This window comes from Amblyomma mixtum, chromosome 5 (genome assembly GCF_055824585.1).
Source record: "Amblyomma mixtum isolate Tamu chromosome 5, ASM5582458v1, whole genome shotgun sequence".
Lineage (NCBI taxonomy): Eukaryota > Metazoa > Arthropoda > Arachnida > Ixodida > Ixodidae > Amblyomma > Amblyomma mixtum.
This window is the reverse complement of record NC_143016.1, coordinates 182,510,899-182,534,573: the sequence shown is the minus strand read 5'-3', so window position 1 is coordinate 182,534,573 and position 23,675 is coordinate 182,510,899. Positions and strand designations below refer to the sequence as shown.

The 23,675-nt window shown below is 47.1% G+C and overlaps 2 protein-coding genes across 2 annotated transcripts in view; both read left to right on the top strand.

Annotated features, from left to right (window-relative positions):
* The window catches only part of LOC149345010 (uncharacterized), a 37,543-nt gene extending 31,051 nt beyond the window's left edge, over window positions 1-6,492 (top strand). The window contains exon 3 of the mRNA XM_089542717.1: window positions 6,287-6,492. Coding sequence (XP_089398843.1) covers window positions 6,287-6,492 — 206 coding nt within the window. The remainder of the gene's footprint in view (window positions 1-6,286) is intronic.
* A 10,337-nt stretch (window positions 6,493-16,829) lies between these two features.
* On the top strand, window positions 16,830-17,396 carry LOC149345009 (uncharacterized). Its single transcript, XM_089542716.1, has one exon. The coding sequence runs from the start codon at window positions 16,846-16,848 to the stop codon at window positions 17,368-17,370; it is 525 nt and encodes a 174-aa protein (XP_089398842.1). The 5' UTR covers window positions 16,830-16,845; the 3' UTR covers window positions 17,371-17,396.
* Window positions 17,397-23,675: the final 6,279 nt, after the last annotated feature.

Sequence of the window (23,675 nt, the reverse complement as noted above, 5' to 3'; positions counted from 1 at the left end):
AATGTTCAGGGACCTGGATTAATGTGATCTGGAGGGTATTGGGGATTTTTGGTAAGATTTTTATGGCTTTCGAGCGGGCCCTTCCTTTGAAGAAATTTTCAATAGCGGTTATAGAGCCGCTGATGATGTATTTCAGAGTGGCGGAGGTAATGCATAAAGCTATGGCAGCTTCGTCGGACTCCTCCGGAAATTTTGATTTATCGATCATCGGCGATGCAAGAGGATGACCTCGATGATCGACAACGGCCAGGGAAAATGCTTCTCAGTCCTCATGTTTTGCAACGTCCACATGCGCCGTGTCTTTCTGATCTGAAAATATTGTGAAGTTCTTGTGCCCCAGCCTTTCTTCTGTGTGTATCGTAGTGTGGATGCACGTTTTTGGGCAAAGGACAGATTATTAAGTGTTTGTGCATGTGTCTTAGAATTGGCAAGGTGTATGCACGGACTCCTTCTTATTGTATTCCTGCTTTCTTGAGGACCAAACGTCTTGTTTCCGTGCCTGTTATTCTACCGTACTCTGCGGTGAGGTGTGCTTCCATCATTTCCGCTAAGGTGTTATGAATTCCTAACTGTAGTAGATTTTCACTTGGCGTATGACGGGAGAGGTTGAGCTCAATTTTGTAGGAATGTCAAAATAGAGAATCCAGTTCGTCTCTTTCTCCGACCGTGAGGGTGACGTATGGTGTACAGTAGATAACTCTGCTAAGAACGATGGCCTGTACAAGTTTCTTGATGTCTGCTTCTTTAACTCCTACTCGCCTATTCTCGATGCGTCACATGAGGAGGGAGTTTGGTTGACGGTGTTCGTCAGTGTCTTTATTAGTATGTTGTTGTTTTCTTATTTCATTGTACCAACATTCCCAAAATTCTTAGTGTTTTCACTTCTAGGATGGCTGCCCCTTCTGCGTAGATTTGGATCTCAGGTGTTTTATTCTTTCTTTGACGCTTTGTGTGTAGGGTGAGGACTTCGGATTTTGGGGGAACATTCGAGTCCCGCGGCATCTGCTTCCTCGGCTACTACATCTGCCGCTTGCTGTAGCGTATCTTGTATTGTGCTGATACTGCTCTTGGTGGTCCAAATGTTGATATCGTGCGCGTACAAAGAGTGCTCTACATCTCGGATTTTATCGAGTTCGTGTGCCATTTTGAAGAGGGTTATGTTGAATAACCTGGAGGAGAGGATTGATCCTTGGGGCGTTTCTCTGTCTCCTAAACTAAAGGTGGATTTCAGCCGTTATATCGGATATAAACTCCTCGATGTAATTAAACGACGTTTCGCCTTCATTCAACAGGGAAAGGGATTCTAGGGTTTCTTTGTGTTTCACATTATCAAATGTTTTCTTTAAATCTAGGGCTAGGATTGCCCAATATAGGACTTCGTTTGCTAGTGTGAGCACCCTGTCCCATGTTGGTAAATGTTGTCTAAATCCGCGCATAGTGTATGGGTATAAATTCTCTTTGTGCGTGTCGGACTGGAGTCTGCCTAGTATGACATGCTCTGTCAGTTTTTTTTTTCAAGAAGTAAGCAAAATAGGTGTGAGACTTTCGAGCGCGATCTTTTACCCGGTTTTAGGATGAATTTTTTATGATGGCATGTTTCCGATACGCTGGAAGTTTACCATTCCTCCAAGAGTGTTCTCTTCCGCAAAGGCTGTAAGGTCTGCGATTGATGCGTCGTCTAGGTTTCTCAGTGTCTTCTTTTTAGTGTTGTCCTCTCCCGTGGCGGATGTCGAGCGTATCTTATGGAGGGTTGCTCTTATTTCCGCCATTGTTCTGTGCACGTCCAGGATAGGGTTAGGTTGTCCTTTATAATCGCTTACGGGCTTCACCTCTCGTTTATAATATGCTGCTCCGTGCCTGGGTCTATGTCTAAAATCTTGATGATTTCCTGTTGAGTCATAGATTTGTAGAATTCCGGATCAAGGATATGCCGTAGAAGACTCAACTTCTCTCTCGTGCCTAGATTGCCATGTACATTTTCGCAGATATGGTTCCACTGATATCTGACGACTTCTGCGGAGTGGTGTTGAATTTCCTTCGTGAGTGTGACTATCCTGTTTCTAAGCATTTTGTTGTATATTTGCTTAAGCCATCTTTTTCTAGACTTTGCCTTGCTCCCACATACGTGAAAGGCGTCTGTCAATCGTATATACGCCTAAGTCATTTACGAGTTCTTTAGTGGCTTTTCCTACGTACGATAGGAGGGTTTGTGTCCGCTGTTCTAGGTCTGCGATCAGCTTTTTATTTTGGTCGCGGGCAGTTCTGCCATGTCACATCACAGAACAGCCTTTAAACACTGAGGTGGCACATAGATACCCTACTGTGGTTAACCGCGACATTGAAAATGTAGAGCTCGATTGTATATCAATCGAAATCCTACCTGTAAAAAGGAGCTCCTCTACTTTGTTCGTACTGAACGCATACAGTAGTCCACGGGCACAGTCTGGACCAGCAAAAGCTGCAACACTCAAAGCCCGACAAATCGCGGTACAAAACACAACCCTAGTGGTTGGCGGCTTCAACGCTCAACATGTGCAATGGGGACACACGAAAATATCCATGAATCATAACGCCCTAACAGATTTTATCCAGCCAAGCGGGCTAACGCAGTACACGGACCCCATCCAACCTACCAGGATAGGCAAAAGCGTAAACAGGGGCATGTGCCCGGTCCTTACGATAGGCAAAAATCTCCCAGACTTAAGCTAGAGCAACACCAGACAAAATCTGAGAAGTGACGATTATATCATCGTGTGTAAAATCTTCATTGGCAATCTCAAACCCCCAGCCATAAAAAAAGGACAATCCCAGGGTGCAGTTATGCGCCTTTCCTTTCGAAGCTCTCGATCTTCATCGGTTTCACACCTTCAAGCGCGATTAAGGTGTCCACTGTCCCACGGAGCCGGTTGTGCTCCTTTCCTTTGCATTCGAAGCTCAAGGTCATTTGAAGGTGTAACTTGGGTCCACCACGAAACTGGCTTTACCTCGCGTAGTGATGCTTTCGCTTCAAAAATGAAGGCCGAAAATGCATCCTTGTAAAGTGCGTGTGTACTAATAATTCCCTAATGTAGTGGTATTGATGCCCTACTCGACCGCCTTGACTACCTTGTATGTAGTTTACAAAAATTCTTCAACGCGAAACTTTCCCCTGGTTCATACATTCACCAAAAAAGCAGCAAGAGTGCAGGGAAGCGCCGTTATCTCGGTTCATGTCCCGAATACATAGGTGATGGCAGCAGGGCTAGCAGTGCTGGCGATCCTGCCACAGACACCTACCAGCTTATCTGGGACCAGACGGCTGAGCATTCCGCGATCGTTCGTCATTAAGTGGGCTGCCTTGCAAGCCCTATGAGGCAAAGAGAAGTAGAGAAAGCTGCTATATTAAGTGAAATGGAGTGATGGGCAAAATTAACCTTTTGTGAATTTCTAAGCGAATCATTATTCAATTCGAGCGAATGAACAAGCTTCACTACAAGGACCCGCCACCTGTTAGTCTAAATGCGGGATTATTTTTCTCCTGAAACGGTAATCGCGACAGCTGTTCCTGGCTACACAAAACCTGGCAACAACACCCAGAGAAGTATTCCCTAAGCGACTCTGATTAATTTTTGTGTTAGAAAGGTCTACAACTTTATTATAGAGAGCATGCACTAGAAGCTAAGTAACCCCTGCTCGAAACGAAAGTTGACGATCTGGCACAGGGTACGCAGTCCATAAAAAAAAATTGAGAGGAAGCTTGTCAACTGCTAAAACAAGAAATGTTTGCCGGCAAACCGATGTGTCTACTGATCTCTGAGCCAGCGCTCTCTTTGTTATCAACATACGTATAAAACGCCGCCGTCGAACGAGTGTTCATTCAGGTCTCGCTCATTAAGACCGACCTGCGAAATGGACTTCCTCATGAAGTGTTAGAATGGCTGCTCCACGTGAAGTTTGGCCTCGCCAGCATAGCTGAAATGATTTCAGACCTTGCTAAGAATTTTTTCACCTTACAGCTGCAACAATTATTATGGGCCAAGCAAATCCTCTTTCACCTGGTTTCTTTTATCTACTGTGTTAGGTTTTGTACTAGCCGCCATCTATTCTACTAGATCTTGTCTTGCAATTAATTGTATTTTTTTTCGCTTCTTTGTTCTGTTGAGGAAATGGTGGTGAGCTTTAACTATAATGAATGGCGGAATGCATACCAATGCTCAATTGCTGAGTGACATTATTGTGGGGTAACATTCGTGCATTTCTATTTTCGTGATTTTTTCGGATTCGTAAAATAGCACACGATATTTATGATCGAGACTGTATTTGCTTTATCACGAATTAGCCTGCACGCCTGCGTTGCTGCGCTCCTCAAACATGTGCAACATGGGTTTGGCGGAAAAACCATGCCGTGGCCACCTTCTCATAGGTCACGCGAAGAAAAAAGCAATATTTAAATATTCTTGCGCAGAATTATATTAATATACCCGGGGAGTTACCTAACAAAAAAGATTTTTGCCCATTTTTGGGTGTCTTGATAATTTGGCTTCAGGCTACATGGAGGCCAATTTGGCTATCTGTGGTCGGGGCAGTCTGGCCCCCTTGTTCGTGCTTTGTATGCCAGTATCGTTTGTGATCGTTTTGTAAGATTCTTGACATTTATCTTTTCCTTCTGGTAAATAGGTCAGTTAAATTAAGAGCTTGCTTTGTCTACGTCTGCCTTCTGTCCTTGTTTGCTGTGCTCTTGTGATTTATGAATGTACCAACTCGCCCAAATTTCTTCAGTCATCAATGTTATTTCTTGCACACTGGGTACATACATATATAGATTTATTTTGTCATATTTACACATGGGAGTATGTGCGCCCACGGAAGCTCAAGACAGGGCGCTTGTGGGTGGGCCACAGCAATTATACAAAGTGCATACTCAGTAAGGACAAAATAACATGGTTTGCAATATAAAAGAAAAAAAATATTTTGATAGGAACAACAATCAGACTTGCACACACTGCAAAAGTAAGTTAATTACACAGATTCGGGGGACACAACTAAAAACAACCGTGCTTCATGACACATGTCAACAATACTTTAAGGGTGTTTCGACCGAATATGTCAGTGTACCATTTGCAAGGTTCTAGACGTAATTAGCCAGGACTTTACTATCAGCATTCGGCTTACATTGTGGCTGTTGAAGCAATGTGTGTGTTCTAAGCAAGGACACTATTTTGGAATGTGCGGTATGCTCTGCGTCCTCTCGAAGTTCAGGCTATGGTTGGCTTCATAGATCCTTGAAGGGGCATTCGAGGAGAATATGCAATTAAGATCCTACAGTCGGAGTGGTGCCGCTAAACTCGTTCCTTCAAATAGCATCTACGAGTGACGTTTGGTTTGAAAGGGGGAGAACATGCCTACTGGGCTTGGTGTGCAACGTTCCATCCTATCACGAATTTGCTGTGGAACACTGTCCGGCCTTCGTCGCCCTCTTGAAGCTTTATTATAAAGCACTGAGTACTGATTAAGAGTATATTGAAACAAAACTTTCTGCTGCAAGGTCTTGTCTTAACGATTATACGGCATACGCTGGGTACGTGTCAGATTCAGTCCTCTCGGTGTCATAGTAATGGGAGAATGGAGTGTCGTCATGCCGCCGTTAGACGGTATGGAGGATATATACAACTGTTTTTTCCGGGTACTTACACTTCTCTCATTGGCCGTCCTATTAAGCCGTACAAAAAACTGCCTCCAAGCCCCACTGCGACAGCGCCGGGCAATGTTTTTATCCACATGAACTTGACTTCGAGGATCATATTCAGGCCCGAAGGGGGCAGCAATTTTGAACGATGCGAAGCTCCCGCTTTGTCCGTTTGGATGCCCATAGCGAACATCGTGATCTTGAGCTCTATGCAATGCGATTTGCTGAGAAGCTCAAGCGAATTTGTAACTTTCGAAATCTCAGCGATCAAGCTATACCTGCTACTTTGCTGACAGAAATATGCGGAATACAGTGCAACACGACCAACCTCAGGCGCGCCTGCAGCCGCCACCATATTTGGCTATGTTTTATGTACGAGCAGGTCTTGGAAAAAATCATGTGCACTTATGATCCCGTTTGTACCCGTGAGCCCTAAATTATTTCATGCGGCCCGTAGTAGCTCGTCAAGGTTTACTGAGCGCAAGAATCTTAACAGCGCTTAGTGCGCCAAAACGGTTCTTGAGGTGTTGCTACCGAACATACATTTATATCCTTGTTTTGTGATGACTAGTAATTACACTATGCTCAGAAGGGGCCCTCACACGATGCTTTGTTTCGCAGGTGGTCAGCCGAGGTTGCGCACATGGCTGGTGCGCCCGTTTAAACTGGGCTTATTCAGCGATCGCAGATTAGAAGTGCCAGGCCATGATTTAAACTCCATTAAAAGCTGCATGCAGGATCGGATATTGGAGGTGCTGCACGGACAATACAAACAGGATCTAAGCAAAGCCGCAGCCAGTCAGGATAGTTTCACTCCGACGCCCTGAAAATTCAACGAATGCTTCGTACTTGAAATGGATCACTTTCTTTATTTCCTTGTAGTAGGGAACTTTTTTTTCATCCTGGGATAAGCAGCACTTGCGGACGAGTACAGTCAAATAAAAACAACTCGCACAACTGCGCTGACGCTATATTTCTCATTTTTTCAGTTCAGCGCAATTGCGTGTGTGGTTTTTTCTTCATTGTCCTCGTGTGGAAGCGCCACTTATTCCATGATAGCTGAAACCAGCCAAGCACAGAAACTTACCTTTCTCAAAATTCTTTTTTTCCTGCTGAGGAGAATTTTCATTTGCTTCGTGCCTCCTTATTTATTTAATTTTCCTTTACGCCTTGTGTGCCATGGGCGATGAAGGCGCGCCAATTTTTAGTTTTATTTTTCCTTGGGCTGCGCAGCATCTTAGAAGTGTAGAACTTAGGTATCTTTTAAAAAATTAGCACAGGATCCAAAAGTTGAAAGTTAGCCAAGGTCGAACGTTGTTTGTCGCATAGCAAACAATTGTGAAACGCTTCCCGTTGTCGTGAATCATGAAAGGCGACATCGAAAGTGAAAGCCTGATGTCTAGAAATTTGGATGTGACTAAGGCTGCCAAGAATGTGAAAATAAAAGAAGGTTTTATATTGTACCTTTTTTTCTGGCTGAACTGTTTCCTGCAGGAGATTTCTCAGTGTACTTTAGGGTATGATTTGAGTAAGTGCACCACGGTTTTCCGAGAACGTAGAGAGATGTGCGGGTCTCTTTTCCCTTTCTGAAGTTCTAGCCCATTCTTGACTTGTGGAAACAGATGCTATTGAGTGAATTTCTGCGCCCATGCGTTCCTGATGCCCAAATTTCGCTCCAATACCGAATCCACTTGGTCGCGTTCTTGTAATCATTTCGTAGCAGAAAAAAACAAGCAATGGTCATCAAACGTAATACAGCGCGACCTTTGATATATATATATATATATATATATATATATATATATATATATATATATATATATATATATATATATGAGAGAGAAGCTAACAGCCACAGAAACCAAGGGGGACACAGGGGATTTTTAATTGATTTATTTATTTTGTGCTGTTGTTCGATTTAGAATATTACTGAATACGTTATCGCTTAAAGCTAATTGATTAGAAAAGGAGAAGAAAAAACAACCACATGCCGCCGGTGGGATCCGAACCCACGACCTCCGAATTACGCGTCGTGTGCTCTACCGCTGAACTACGGCGACGGCTGTCAAATCATCTGGTTTCGGGGTATTTATGTTTACAAATAACCTAACCTTGCGAGTGTTCATCAGCGCCACCCATGTTCTTAAGCGGCGGACGTAGCACGTCCTGAGTTAAAGCTGATGTGACGTAGAACGTCATCGAACGGCGAGGGTGGAAGCTGTATATATAGCACAAAAAGATAAACGTACTTGGTTGCTAGAGGTAAAATGCGAAATTGAGAAAAGCTTCATTTAAGTAAACATTTATTGGGAGTCGACGTTTCGGACAGAGCCTGTCCTTTTTCAAGAGGACAGGCTCTGTCCGAAACGTCGACACCCAATATATGTTTGCTTAAATGAAGCGTTTCTCTATTTCGCATATATATATATATATATATATATATATATATATATATATATATATATATATATATATATATATATATATATATATATATATATATAGAAGAAGGGGTCACAACCTTGCAATTATCTTAATTTAATACCGACAGTTTCGGACGGAGGACCGTCCTTCCTCAGGGTATACACAAGTCATTCTTGTGTATACCCTGAGGAAGGACGATCCTCCGTCCGAAACTGTCGGTATTAAATTAAGATAATTGCAAGGTTGTGACCCCTTCTTCTACAAGTCTTCCTGGCCCATTGAACGACAAGACCTCCTGCAACTGCTATATATATATATATATATATATATATATATATATATATAGCGAAGTATACGCTTCGTTAAAGGAAACATATTTATTCAACTCGACGTTTCGATCGGAAGACCGACCTATATATATATATATATATATATATATATATATATATATATAATTTATTATGCCCGGTAGTCTATTAAGACCGGGACGGAGGATTGAAAACCGCTGGGCCCACTTGCCGAGCCCGAGACGCCACCAACCTCTTTCTCCTTAAATTCGGCTTAGCCAGCAACGCCGACCATGTAGAATAGGAATAGGTAGAATAGGCCTTTTCATGGGCGTCACACTTCCCCCAACGCAGCCGAAGCTCGCTGGGCGAGTTAAAAAGCGCCGCGCGAATGGTAGTGCTTCAGCCGGGCAACCTGAGTGAATGCAGTTCGCGCTGAACAGTGGCCGCTCGCCGTAAGACGAGCTATGCGGTAATTGAGCTCGCTAATTTGGTAAGTAATGGTATAGGATCCATCGTAGTGGCACAGCAGCTTATGAGACAATCCTCGCTTTCTCATAGGGCGCCACAACAAGACCAAATCACCAGGGCTCTAGTGACGTGACTGCGGTGGGCATCGTAGCGCGCTTTGGACAGATCTTGGGAGGCGCGAACACGAAGGCAAGCAAGGCGCCGGACTTTTTCGGCGAGACAGAGCGTCTCGGCGATAGATATCTTCATGAAGCTCGTCAGAAAATGGTAGTATGTTGTCCAGGGTGTAGCGTGGGGGGCGAGCATAGAGTAATAAGAAGGGGCTGAAGCCAATAGTCTCATGGCACGCGGTATTGAACGCATAGGTGATGAACGGCAGGACGCTGTGCCAGTTCTTGTGCCTTGAATCAACATACATTGAGAGCATGTTAGTGATCGTGCGATTCGTGCGCTCAGTGAGCCCATTCGTCTGGGGATTGTCAGGCGAGGAATGGCGAAAATGCGATGCGCAGGAACGGAGAAGCTGCTTCACGACATCAACGTTGAACTGCCAACCACGGTCACTGATGATAACATTTGGAGGTTCATGACGCGGAACTATGAATCTTAGCAGAAAAGAGGACACACGAAACGCTGTAGCCGAGGGTACAGCTGCCGTTTCACAATACCGGGTAGGGTAATCGACGCAAACCACTATCAAGCGGTTCCCATATTAGGATTCTCGAAACGGGCCCAGCAGACCTATGCCCACTTGCTCAAACGGTGCTGCAGATAGTGTCACAGGGTGAAGCCGACGAGATGCAAGGCTAGTGGGGCGCTTGTATCGTTGCCACTGAGTGCAGCTGGCGACGTAAAGCTCAGTCGTGGCCCGCATTTTCGGCCAACAGAAGCGTGCCTGGGTACTGTGGAGCGTCCGTGCTGAATCAATATGTCCAGATGTAGGGTCATGGCCTGCAAGATAGAGGAGTACAGGCTCTTCGGAACTACGAGCAGGAAGCGGTGGCTGATAGAATAATAGTGTTTCTTCCACAGAAGACCATCACGCACACAAAAGTGGCTGACATTGGTAGGGTGTCTAGCCTCCGCAAGGAGAGACCGCAGGGTTAAATCTTTCTGCTGTTCCGCTTTGAACGTTGCGACATCAGGAAAAACAGGTGGCACTGACGCGACGCAGAGGTCGAAAGTATCGATGTTTCAGTCTTACTCACGATTGGGGTAGCCTCGAAAGACAGTACACGTCAGCGTGACGGCGACCACACTTGTAGACGACTGTGTATTCGAAATCTTGTAGCCGGATAGTCCACTGTTATAGGCGTCCGCACGGGTCACGAAGGTTAATGATCCAGCAGTGGGCATGATGGTCGGTGATGATGGGGAACGGGCATCCGTGGCGAAAACGACGACCAAGAATTCTTGCTCGGTGACCGTATAATCGCGCTCCGGCTTGCTGAGCGAGCGACTCGCATACGCTACAACGCGCTCCTTGCTGTCGCATCGCTGGTCCAGAACAGCGCCGAGGCCAACACCGCTGGAGTCGGTATGAATCTCTGTGGGAGCGGAGAGATCGAAGTGGCGATGTACAGGGTGAGATATCAGAAGGAATTTTATTTGGCGGAAGGCGGAGTCGCACTCAGGTGTCCACTCAAAATCCAAATCTTTCTGAAGTAGACCTGTCAGAGGGTAAGCTACGTCCGAAAAGCGATGAATAAAGCGGTGAAAGAGCATAAGCCCAAGAAACTAAGCAACTCTTTAACAGACTGTGATGGCTTGAACGACTCGACAGCTGCAGTCTTGGCTGGATCAGGTCTGATGGCGGCTGTATCAACGAGGTGTCCAAGCACTAACGCTCCACGCGCACCAAAGTGGCACTTTTTAGAGTTAAGCACAAGGCCAGCTTGGCGCAAACAGTCCAGAACGTGAGCTAAACGGTCGATGTGCTCACTGAACGTCTTTCCGAAAGTGACAACGTCGTCGAGGTAGCACATGCATATTTCCCATTTCAAACCGCGGAGTTTAGTGTCCATAAATCTCTCGAAGGTGGCGGTCGAATTGCAAAAACCGAATGGCATCATATTAAACTCATAAAGGCCATCAGGCGTAATAAAAGCTGTTTTTTCTTTGTCCGCCGGATGCATAGGGATTTGCGAACACCCCGACCGAAGATCAATGGAAGTAGGAGGCTAAAAAAGCCAGTCGATCGCATCGTCGATTCGAGGTAGGGGGTATACGCATTTTCTCGTGACGGCATTCAGACGATGGTAATCCACGTGAAAACGCCATGATCCAACCTTTTTCCGATAAAGAATTACTGGAGCAGCCTAGGGACTTGAGGCCTCTTGTATAACGCCTCTGGTTAGCATCTCCTGCACTTGTTCATTGATAACCTTGAGTTGAGACGGTGACACTCGGTAGGGCTTTTGGCGGATCGCATGTGAGGCACCTGTGTCAACCCTGTGCAGGGTTTGAGGCGAGGGGATGGAAGATGGGCCGCCGGCCTGTGAAAAGTCAAACACAGTGGAGTATCGCAGGAGGATGGCCAACAGTGCACGGCGCTCATGCGTGGAAAGCTAGGTGTCAGTCATGAGAAGCAACTGCGACTCCTCGTAAACCTCTGGTGCTCGTCGTAAACCAAGGCAACCTTGGCTGCATGACCCAAGCTTCAGGCCTTCAGGCAGAACTACAGATTCTGTCGAACTACTCACTGTCCACAGTTCAGTTCTTCCGTTGATGACGGGAACCACGGCATGAGGAACCAAGATGCTCTTTTTTATGCAGTTCAAGTGGTTCGGTTCCATAGTCGCATCAAAAATGTCGAGATTGGTATCGGGGCAGGAAACCGGTACGCACACAGCCGAAGATGGAGGCAGGACAGTATCTCGGGCAACACAGAACACTCTCTCCACTGAACGAGCCTTCCAGAAGGTCAGTGGTGGAACATTTGCCAACGTTGAGCTCACCTGTGTGACAGTCGAAGTTCGCGCCACACATCTGCCAAAAGTCGAGGCCAAGAATAACGTCTGGCGTCGCCCGGTTCAACACCGCCATTTCCGTGCTGAAGACTTCACCACACAATGGAACCTTATCACTACACACTACAACTGCTGGAAACGGTTCGCCACTAACACCACAAAACTGCACATTTTGTCTCATCGAAACAAAACTTTTTGTCCGAGGAGACACTTAAACGCAGCACTCATAACTGAAACAGTAGCACCGGTATCCACCAAAGCCATCACAGGTACACCATTCACTAGCACATGCACTTTGTTCTGTAACATAACTACAGGCAGGGGTATCACTTCCGGCGGCAGACTTGCAGCAACCTCACCCCCATCGGTCGCGCCGACCAGTTTTCCGGCGGAGGCGAAGAAGAGCGGCTTCGAGGCGATGGAGATCGACGAGTGCGGAAACCTGGAGACGGTGTCACACTTCTATCCGATGCCGGCGAATGATTCCTTATTTGTGCAGGACATGAATTGCCGGAATCAGGTGGGAAGGATGAGCATCGAGAAAGAAAGATCTGGTAATACGGCCGCCGAGGATAGGTCGATGAGCCGTAACGGGATGGTTGTAGTCGGGGATAAAATCGGGAGATGTGTCCGAGTTGACCACAGCGGTAACACACTAGAGAGGGGCCGGGAGAAGGCTGCGCGAGCAAGTAATCGTACGAAGGACGGGGCCGAAAGTTCACGTCGTATGTGGCCGGCGTAGACTGGTACGAGAGAGCGAGACCTGTGCTCCGCGGGTGATCGCGATATGTTGCTCCGCCGTGGCCCTCGGGATACCCGATGCTCCTCAAAGTCCGCTGCATTACCGGCGGCTGATTGAGTAGGGCGCGTTAGATACACATGAGGGAGCTCTGAGGAATTTCGAGTGAATTCCAGCGACCTGGTTAACTATTCGCGAACAATTTGGCAGATTGTGGAAGGCAGATCACAAAACGATCGTGAGTCTACAGCTGCCACCATCGTACCCCGGCCAAACGTCCAAATTTCGGCTTTATGCGACGCATTTTCAATGTCTCAAACGTCCCGCAGTGCTTGAGAACGTCAGACACATACTCGAGACTTTCTTTTCCAGTATGAAAATTCTAGACATCTTCGGCAAAACCATTAAGCAAATGGCCAACTTTGTCCTCCTCTGTCCCGACAGGAGAGACGACCTTGCATAGCTTCACGATTTCCTCAATGTACTTTGTGCATATTTCACCGGGAAGCTGAGCCCTTTGCGCAAGTGTTTGTTCACTCCGCTTCTTCGCGACTGTCACCGAAGCACTTCTTGAGCTCCTCTACAAAGCGGTCCGAAGTCGTGAGGGACTCCTCGTAGTTGTGAAACCACGTTAGGGCCGTATCGGTTAGGGAAAACACGACGTTGGCAAGCCGGGTAGAGGAGTTCCACTTGTAACGACTCACCCGTAGCATGTTCTGCTCCATGACGATTTTTTTCAATCACCTGAATCTTTTTTTCCACGTCGCGACCACCCGCTGAAAGTTAAACGCATATTATGCCACACTTCTTCGTTTGCTAACTCTTTAATACCACGTACTATAGTCGACTGGAATAATCTTCCATCACACATCGCTTCTGAACGGGATCTTAATAAGTTTCAGGACCTTCTTACCCAAATGTCTGTTTAGCTTCACTAATTGATTGTACCACATGCTCCATTCAGCTTTTTTGTTATTTTGTTTTGTTCCTGCGGTTGTTATGCCTCTAAAACACTATCTGTTCTTTTTTTGTGTAAATTACAATGTATACTACAGGTTTTTGTTTATTTCTTTTGTTTTCTACATGTGCTTTCTGTTCTTATGTATAGCACATTGGCGCTTGCTCAATATTATTTTGTGTTGTGTGTCTTTGCTCCCCCCTATATAATACCCTCTATTGAGGGCCTTTAGGGGTTTATTGAATAAATAAATAAATAAATAAATAGTGGGTGAGGCATTCATTCACGTTGTCGCTGGATGAGCCCGCGAGCGACCGTGGCTCCCGGTAATGCTGCCACGAACTGCTAGGCACAGACCTCGGAGCGTCGCCGTTCAGGGACATCGTGGGGACAGAAGGCGGCAGAACAACAATGCGACGACTGCGGCGAATGTTAATCTGGGCATCCGTCTTCGGGGGAGCCTGTATACCCGGCACCTTCCCCCAACATGTTGCGCCCAGTGATTTATTAAGACCGGGACGGAGGATTGAAAACAGCGGGGTCCGCTTGCCGAGCACGAACGCCACCAACCTCATCCTCCTCATCCTCGGCTTAGCCAGCAACAGCAACCACGCAGAATAGGTATCGCCTTTTCATGGGCGTCACAATGTATAATGCACACACACACACACAGACACACACGCACGTACGCACACATACACACACACGTACACACACACACACACACACACACACACACACACACACACACACACACACACACACACACACACACACACACACACACACACACACACACACAGGGTCTGTCCTGAAACTAATGAGACGATGTAAAAAGCACATTTTATTTGGCAGTATCTTTCAATACCCCTAATAATCTTCAAAATAAGCACCTTGAGCATCGACACAGCGAGCCCAGCGAGTTTCCCACTGTTTGTAGGCGTCTTGGAACTCCTTTTCTGCGATCTCGTTGAGCACCTTTGTTGTGGCTTTTTGGGCGTCTTCCACGGTGTCGTATCGGTGTCTTTTCAAAGAGCGTTTCATTCTTGGGGAAAGGAAATAAATCACCGGGTGAGAGGTCGGGGCTGTATGGTGGTTGGGGAAGTGCGGTTATGCCTTGACTGGTAAAAAGCTCTCTGACAGCGAGCGACGTGTGCGACGGAGCGTTGTCGTGGTGCAGAATCCATGACGTTGCAATCTCTGGACGCACGCGCAGGACGCGTTGTCTTAGTGCCTCGAGGACTTCAACATACAAATTTGCATTTACGGTAACTCCAGAGGGAACAAATTCCTTATGGACAATTCCCTTGCAGTCGTGGAAGACGATTAACATGGAATTCACTTTGGACTTTGACATCCGCGCCTTCCTCGGACGGGGAGATTCCGTGGTGGGCCACTCTGATCTCTGTCGTTTTGTTTCTAGGTCATACTGAAACACCCACGTTTCATCTCCAGAGATAACTTGCTTTAGAAAGTTTCGAACACTGTTGACTTGTTGCAACAACTCGGCAGAAACAGTCATCCGTGTCTCCATTTGCACAGGGCTCAAAATATTTGGTACGATCATTGCAAATACCTTCCGCATTTGCAAATCTTCAACGATGATTTCATGAACTGGCGTTTTCGGAATCTCCAACTCTTGTGGAATCATACAGACACTTAAATGCCGATCAGTGTTCAATAAAGCACGGACGAGATCGACATTTCCATACCTATCCGCCGTCGATGGACGCCCGGACCGTTGCTCGTCGTGAATATCTCCACGGCCGTCTGGAAATGCTTTGTGCCATTTGAACACTTGTGATCTGGACATTGTATCATTGCCGTAGGCTGTCTTGATCATGTGGAAAGTCTCCGTAGGTGACTTACCTAGTTTAAAGTAAAACTTCACCGCGCAGCCTGTTCCACAGTTCGCTCCATGCTTTCCTCGACGCAGCGACGAAACAGGGGTACATGCTCAAACACATCCGCACGCCTCGTCTGCTCGTAGAAAAACTTAACTCGCCGCATTGTGAAGCTGAAGGTTCCCCCTCTTTCCCCCGATATATATATATATATATATATATATATATATATATATATACAGTAAGAACGTAGACCAACGTTTGAAACGCTTGAAAGTTTATTGACGTTTCGACCGTCGAACAGCCTTCGTCAGAATGTATGGATCGAAAGGGATATAAATGTCGATAAGAACAACGCACAGGATAATGGGCCCAAAAAAAATTCGATCAAAAAAGCATCACGCGCAAGGCTACAAAACGATAAATGACTCACAGTGCCAATCACAAGACGTTAAATGAACCACATACACAACAGCTACTTTGCGAAATTTAGTCTATCTGCTGTGTTAGCTATATATAATGAACATTGTAATGCACTTTGCTTATAATCAGTGCCAAGATGACATGTCATCATCTTGAACAGCGAGAATGAAGAAGGAAGACGTTACACATGATCAACGAAACAAATAGAGGCTATGAACAGCATACTCAGTAGAAAGAATATCTATTACTAAATCTAGAAAAGAAACTGATGACGAACCAGAATACACTGACCTAAAAGCGAAATATTAGCGCATTAGGAGGGTATGGAACTCAATTTTCTTGTGCTTTCTTTTAAACCAGAAGACACTGTATTAAACTTATAGATAAGGTAATTAAGACTCCCTAATTTCCCGGTCATGATTACAGTCGAGCCCACTTATAACAGCCGCAGATATAACGAACGCCCGCTTAGTACGAACGAGGGCGGTGCTACCGTCAAAATATATATTGGGGCAATGGCACAGTGTCTCACATAGAACGAACTGTTGTGGCCTCAACACTCGGTTAGAGCGAACGCGAAGCTGTCGGGCACCCGTAGTTGACCAAACCGGCGGTGTTTGGCGCGGTTTCGCTCGACTGCGAACCCGCGGCAGGCGAATTTCGCGCACTTTGTGTTCCCCTGACACGACGCGGCAGTGGCATGGACGGCAGTGACCGGCGGCTGCCTTTTGTCATCGGCAAGTCACGTAAGCCGCGATGCTTTGGAAGCTACGTGCCCGTACGCTACAGGAACAATACAAAAGCCTCGATGAGTCGTGACTTATTTGCCGAGTGGCTTGTCGAGTTCGACCACGACATGGCACGAAAAAACAGGAAGGTCCTGCTCGTGCTGGATAACTGTGCGGCGCACCATGTGCAGCCTTCCTTGAGTGCGGTGACAGTGCTCTTGTTGCTTCCCAATGCAACCTGCAAAATTCAGCCGCTGCATATGGGCATCATTCATGCGTTCAAGGTGTGCTACCGGCGGCGCGTCATCCAACGCTTGTTGATCGCGATGATGCTGCCATGCCAGTTCGCATCAGCTTGCTTGCCGCCATGGAGATGTTGAAAGCGGCGTGGATGGAACTCACCGCGGAGTGCATAGCAAACTGCTTCCGCAAGGCGAGTTTTATGGGCCCAGACACTAAGAACGCCATAGATGACCCACCGGAAGGCCGGTCGCACGAGGACTTGTGGCAACGCGTCGTTGACACGCAGCTGGCCGGACCTGACGTTGCCTGGGACGATTTCGCTTCTGCTGATGACGACGCCGACATTGCGGAGCCATGCACTGAAGAAGCTATTATGCGTGAAGTGCGAGCCCTTCCTGACTGCCCAGAGACCGACGAGGACGATGACGAGGATGCTGCTCTACCGCCGGTTGCTGTGAATATTTCAACCGCGATCGGTTACATCGCGTCGTTTAAGGAACTCGTGTGCAGCAGAGGCCTTGGCGATGAACATATTACCGCGCTGGAACAATTAGAAACGGCAGTGATGCGATCAGCTTTGAAGAAGCAGACATGCATCACTGACTTTTTTCAAAAATAAAGTTAACATTCGTCTCGCTTGCTCTTTTTGCCCGTATTATAGGTGGTCCACTTACTACGAACTTTGGATACAACGAACAAATGCCGCGTGACGATCAAGTTCGTTATAAGTGGGCTCAACTGCAGTTCTAAAGCCTGATTTCAGAATGGTAGCATAAATCTTACCAAATGAATGGCCGGTGAGTTGGACATGCCTTGATAGCGGTAACTTCGGTAGGGCTTGGACGTGGGCTTTGTGGTTGTTGAAGCGTAACCTAAAGGGGGTTTCAGTCTGACCTATATATTGCAAATTACACACGGTACACTGCAGCAGGTATATGACATTTGCAGTATCGCAGTTGAAATCACCGCGAATGCTTAAACGAAAGAGTGAACCGGTGCTTTTCACGCTACAGGTTGTGGTCATGTGCAGACATACTTTAAACCGACTCTTGTTCCATGGATTGCCTACGGGTTCAAGGGAATTGGTCTTTGACGATGTTAGTATATCGCGTAGGTTTTTTGACCTTCTTTAAACTACTTTGAGCGGCTCTAAAAATATGTTCCTCAGGTGATCACTTTGCATAAGAATGTTATAGTGCTTATTTAGGATTGCTGAAATTTTTGGAGCAGATGCAGAATGGGTCAAGACAAGGTTGGTACGAAAGTGCTGAACTCTTGGTTTATCTGTGGCAAGTAGACTCGTTCGGTGTAGTCTATCAGCCCTCTTAATGGCGTCATCTATCAGTTGTGGTGGGTAATTCTGCTTAGTCAGCGAGTTACGAAGTGTAGCGCAGTTGCGTTTAAAATCAGATTCTTCCGAGCAGATGCGTTTGAAGCGGGCCACTTGGCTGTAGGGGATGCTGGGTTTAACATGCTTGACATAGCTACTGTCAAAGTGCAGATACTGTTGGTGGTCAGTAGGTTTACGGGACATTGTTGTAGTTAAGCGGTCGTCGTGAAGTGAGACTGTGACATCGAGAAAATTTATTGTAGATCTAGAATATGTATGGGAAAATGATAGCGAAGGATGCACGCTGTTGAATTCGGCAATAAATGATAGGAGTCCGGCTTCGCCATGGGCCAAATGAAAAAAGTATCATCGATGTAACGCCTATAGCAAAATGGTACTAAAGACCGGCTTTCCAAAAATTTGTTTTCAAGCATCCCCATAAATATGTTTGCATAATTTGGGCCGATACGGGTACCCATTGATGTACCACTTGTCTGGACATAATGTTTGCCTTCGAATTCAAAATTATTTAACTGCAATATAAGTTTCAGTAAGGTGGCCAAAGTACAACTATCTACTGTTTTTTCTATGCTAGCTTCATTATAGGCAGTCACTACGGCAGTCACTACAACAGTGTACAGTAAACCTACTGACCGCCAACAGTATCTGCACTTTGACAGTAGCCATGTCAAGCATGTTATAACCAGCATCCCCTACAGTCAAGTAATCCGCTTCAAACGCATCAAAACGCTTCAGACAGCACAGTGTGGTGAACGCGTCTTCGCATTCGGGTGACCATGCGGAGAGGTGGTTGTCGGTTCCAAGCAGTTTCGTGACTGGCGCAATGATCGACGCGAAATTTCGGACCAAACGCCGAAAATAGGAGCACAGACCGATAAAGCTCCGCAGCTGCTTCATTGATGTCGGCTTAGGAAACTCCGCAACAGCGCGGAGTTTGGCCGGGTCGGGAAGAACGCCTTCTTTAGATACAATGTGACCCAAGATCGTTAGCTCCCGGGCGCCGAAGTGGCACTTTAGATTAAGCTGCAGGCCGGCGTCGGTGAGGCAAGTCAGAATCTGGTGCAGGCGTGTGAGGTGAGTGGAAAAATCTGCCGAAAAGACAACAATATTGTCCTAGTAACGGAGGAACGTATACCACTTCATCTTGCGTAAGACGTTATCCTTCATTCTTTCGAATGAAGCTGGCGCGTTGCACAGGCCGAATGGCACAACGGTAGACTCGTAAAGGCCATCAGGGGTAACGAATCGGTCTTCTCACGGTCAGCGGCAGCCATCGGGACCTGCCAATAGCCCGAACGGAAGTCAAGAGAGGAGAAGTATTCTGCGCCTTGGAGACAGTCAAGACCGTCATCCATGCGGGGAAGCGGATAATTGTCTTTGTGGGTAATTTTGTTGAGTCGCTGGTAATCGACACAAAATCAGATAGAACCGTCTTTCTTCTTGACCAGAACCACCGGAGAAGACAAAGGGCTGTGACAGGGACGGATGACGCCACGGTGCAGCATGTCCTCAACGTGTTCACTTATCACTTGGCGCTCAGCCGCACACACGCGATAGGGCCGCTGCCGAAAAGGCGGGGGGGGGGGGGGGGGCCGGTCTCAATGCGATGAGCCACGGTTGATGTACGGCCTAATGGCTGATGGGCTCTATTGAAAGCGAAGCGGAAAGTGGGGAAAAGGGCGGAAAGCTGCTGACGGTAGGTGGACGGAAGAGTATCGTCGATGGCGGCGCGGAAAAGTTCGTCAGGCTCAGGTTCAGTAGCGAGCTCGGAATGCATGGCATTTAGGGAAGGACCGCTGGCTGCCTCGTGGACATTAAGGGTAGGGAGAAGGCAGACAGGTTGAATGCAGCCAGGGAACCCACCAGGGAGTAGGGTAAGGGTACACGGGGATGGATTGTAGAGCAGCATCTTCGTGACACCTTGCTGACATCGAGGACAGCAAAAGGTAGCGGCAGGTTCTTCCGGCGTACAAAGGAAGCAGACAGCGTAAATAAAACGGTGCCATCCGACGCGACACGGCACGACAGAGAAACAAGGGCAGATGCTCCCGGCGCTACTTCAACATCTTCAGCGATGGTGACCTTCAGTGGCAAGAGGGCACAGGTTTCAGTAGTAAGCTCGTCAAACAAAGCAGAAAATTCAACTTCAGCGCGGGCGCAATCGATGACGGCGTTGTTCTGTGACAGAAAGTCGCACCCGAGAATTATGTCATGTGAGCATGAGGACAGCACCAAGAATTCGACTGGATACAATATATCGTCCATGATGACTCGCGCTGTGCCTGAGGCGAGAGGGACAATGCACTGTTCACTAGCGGTGCGGAGAGACCCGTAAACGATGTCGTGACTTCGCGCAAACGACGGCAGAGTTTTCCGTGAATCGCTGATACTGAGGCACCCGTGTCGATAAGCGCATGTACCGGTAGTCTGTCGACGATGACCTGAAGAACATTGCGTGGGGAAAACGGAGGCCTTGAGCTTTTCGAACAGCGCGCAGTTCTTGCCTCCGGAACTGCGGATCTTAGTTTCCCTCTTCAGCGGAGGGAGGGCGACGGCGCATAGGTGACAGTGAGCGGCGGCGTGGTGATAGAGAACGTCGGGTCTTGCAGGGACGATGGTCAGGGGCGTACGCGTCTAGAGGCGAGGATGGAGAAGCCGAATAAAGCATCTGAGATGGATGCACAGAGGTTGAGATGGTTGGCGATGCCACCATGCGACGGCGACAGTGGCGGGAGACATGTCCCGGGTACCCACAGGAGTAACAGATGGGACGGTTATCCGATGTGAGCTAAGGGGTGCAAAGCCGCTGCGGTGACAGCGAAGGAACCGGGGCTGGTCGTAGAGACGGGGCCGGGCATAGGACGGGCTGACGAGAAGGAACAGTCAGGGGCACGGAGCGCGCCGCTGCTTCTGCGTAGGTCATCCGGGCGGGTATCGGAGATGGTTGGTGATACTGAGCCTGGGCGTAGGTTAATGGAGCAACCGAAGGGACTGGATGTGCAGTGGGAACAGCCTCGGCGACTTCATGGCGGATGACCTCCTGTAATGGCGTCAACAGAGGAGTAGCAACGTCGTGACTGAAGGGCATCAACGAGAGCTTACGCGCGACTTCCTCCCGAACAAACTGCTTGATCTGCGGTGACAGTTGTGCCGGGGCGGTGTCAGACGTGAGGAAAGCAAGCGACTCCTGCTGCGAGAGCGGAGAACGGGTGAGGATGCGTAGCTTCCGAAGTTCGTCAAAGTTCTGGCAATGGGTTATTACGTCGGCGATTGTGGTGGGATTGCGTGCCAGAAGCATCTGGAACGCATCGTCGTCAATTACTTTCATAATCTTCGCAATCTTCGCGCGCTCAGACATAGAGGCATCGACGGATGTGCAAAGGTTCACAACGTCCTCTATGTAGCTGGTGAAATTTTCACCAGGCAGTTGCGCCCGATTTCGCAGGCGTTGTTCCGCGCGGAGTTTTGCGCACCCCAGGCCTGCCAAATACATCAGAAAAATTGGATTTGAAGGCTGACCACGTGAGGATGTCGGCTAAGTGCTTTCTGAACCATAGGTTCACAACGTCCGAAAGGTAGAATATGACGTTGTTGAGCTTGAGTGCATCATCCCACTTGTTATGGGTGCTCACCCGTCCGTAGGTTGCCAACCAATCGTCGACGTCATCGTCGTTGGTGCCACTGAAGATAGCGGGATCACGCTTGCGCAGCGCTCCAGTGCAGAGAACGGTCGAGGTGGCAGGGGCAGGACTGGGCACGGAGTCCTTAGGCATTGTGGGCGGCGGGAGAATACGGCTGCGAAGGTCCAGGGCGTCAGACGGTCGCAAACTTCACCAAATGAAAGGGGGTTCGATTACTTGTGAACTCGGTGATACAGTTCACCAAACAGCTTTATATATATATATATATATATATATATATATATATATATATATATATATATATATAAGGCGAAGTATACGCTTCGTTAAAGGAAACATTTATTCGACTCGACGTTTCGATCGGAGGACCGATTTTCTTCAGGAGTGATTTTACTCTGTTAATGCATCCTTTTATAGGGATGGGTACAGAACAGGTAAGTGGGAAACACAAAGCGCATAGCAGAGCGCGCACACACACACACACACACACACACACACACACACACACACACACACACACACACACACACACACACACACACACACACACACACACACACACACACACACACACACACACACACACACACACCACCGCGAGTAGGTAAGGCGCTCACGCCAAGAAATTCCTCCGCGGGGCGCTTCTACATGCTTCCGAAAATACACAAACAGAATCATCCAGGGAGACCGATTGTTTCTGGTATTGGCACAATAACAGAACCGATGTCAGAGTATATCGCTTCGCTCATCAAACATATACCTCCGAAACATCCATCTTACATACGCGACACTAATCACTTCCTGAAAGAATTGTCGAATGTCACCTTCCCTCAAGGCGCTTTCCTAGTTACCCTGGATGTGGTATCACTTTACACTAACATCCCACATGACGACGGAATTCAGGCAATGGTTGGATCATATAAACAATACAAAATTCTAGACACCCCTAGTCCAAGTGCCGTCGAGACACTTGCAAATTTGGTCCTTAAACTTAACACCTTTGAGTTCAACAACTAATATTATCTTCAACCTAGCGGTACAGCTATAGGCACAAAAATGGCTCCAAATTACGCCAACATATTTATGAACAAAATTGAATCTGACTTTCTGTCCTCATATCCAACAAAACCAGCTTTTTACAAACGCTTTCTGGATGACATATTCATAGTTTGGACAGAAACCGAGGACGAACTCATCCATTTTATCGCCTCATTCAACAAAATCCATCCCAATATCTCTTTCACACACACCTACTCAACCAATAAAATTAACTTCCTGGATGTTCTGGTTCGAGTAGAAGGAAGTACATTAATCACTAGTGTCTATAAAAAACCCACAGACAGACAACAGTATCTTCATTTCAACAGCTGCCACCCACGCCACTGCAAAACTTCAATCCCATACTCACAGGCCATCAGATTCAAACGAATTTGCTCACGATCGGAAGATTTTCACGAAAATGCTAATCGCATGCGGGACACTCTAAAAAAACAACATTACCCGTCTTCTATAATCAACGATGCCATTAAAAAGGCAGAAGCAACTAATATTAATCATGTCATTAAGGAATCTCAGCCATCATCACAGCTCTGTAATCTTATACTAACCTTCACAAATAATCTCCCGAATATTAACAACATCCTAATAATACACTTTAATATCATAGAACAGAGTGACCGTCTTTCAAAAATTTTCACAACGGTCCCCCAAGTAACATATAGGAGACCAAAAAATCTGCAAAACCATGTTGTCGATTCGACAGTCAATAAACCGAGAGCTGTAGGTTGCACACCATGCAAAAAAAGCCGATGTCAAGTCTGCAAACACATGGAAACCACGGCACTGGCTAAAAGCACCCATTCAAATTTCAAGCATTCTATCCGGGAAGACCTGAATTGCGATTCCAGCAAAGTGGTTTACATGCTCGAGTGT

Excerpts from the sequence above, each read along its gene's own strand:
- LOC149345009 (XM_089542716.1), top strand. The coding sequence starts at position 16,846 with ATGCCAGTTCGCATCAGCTTGCTTGCCGCCATGGAGATGTTGAAAGCG.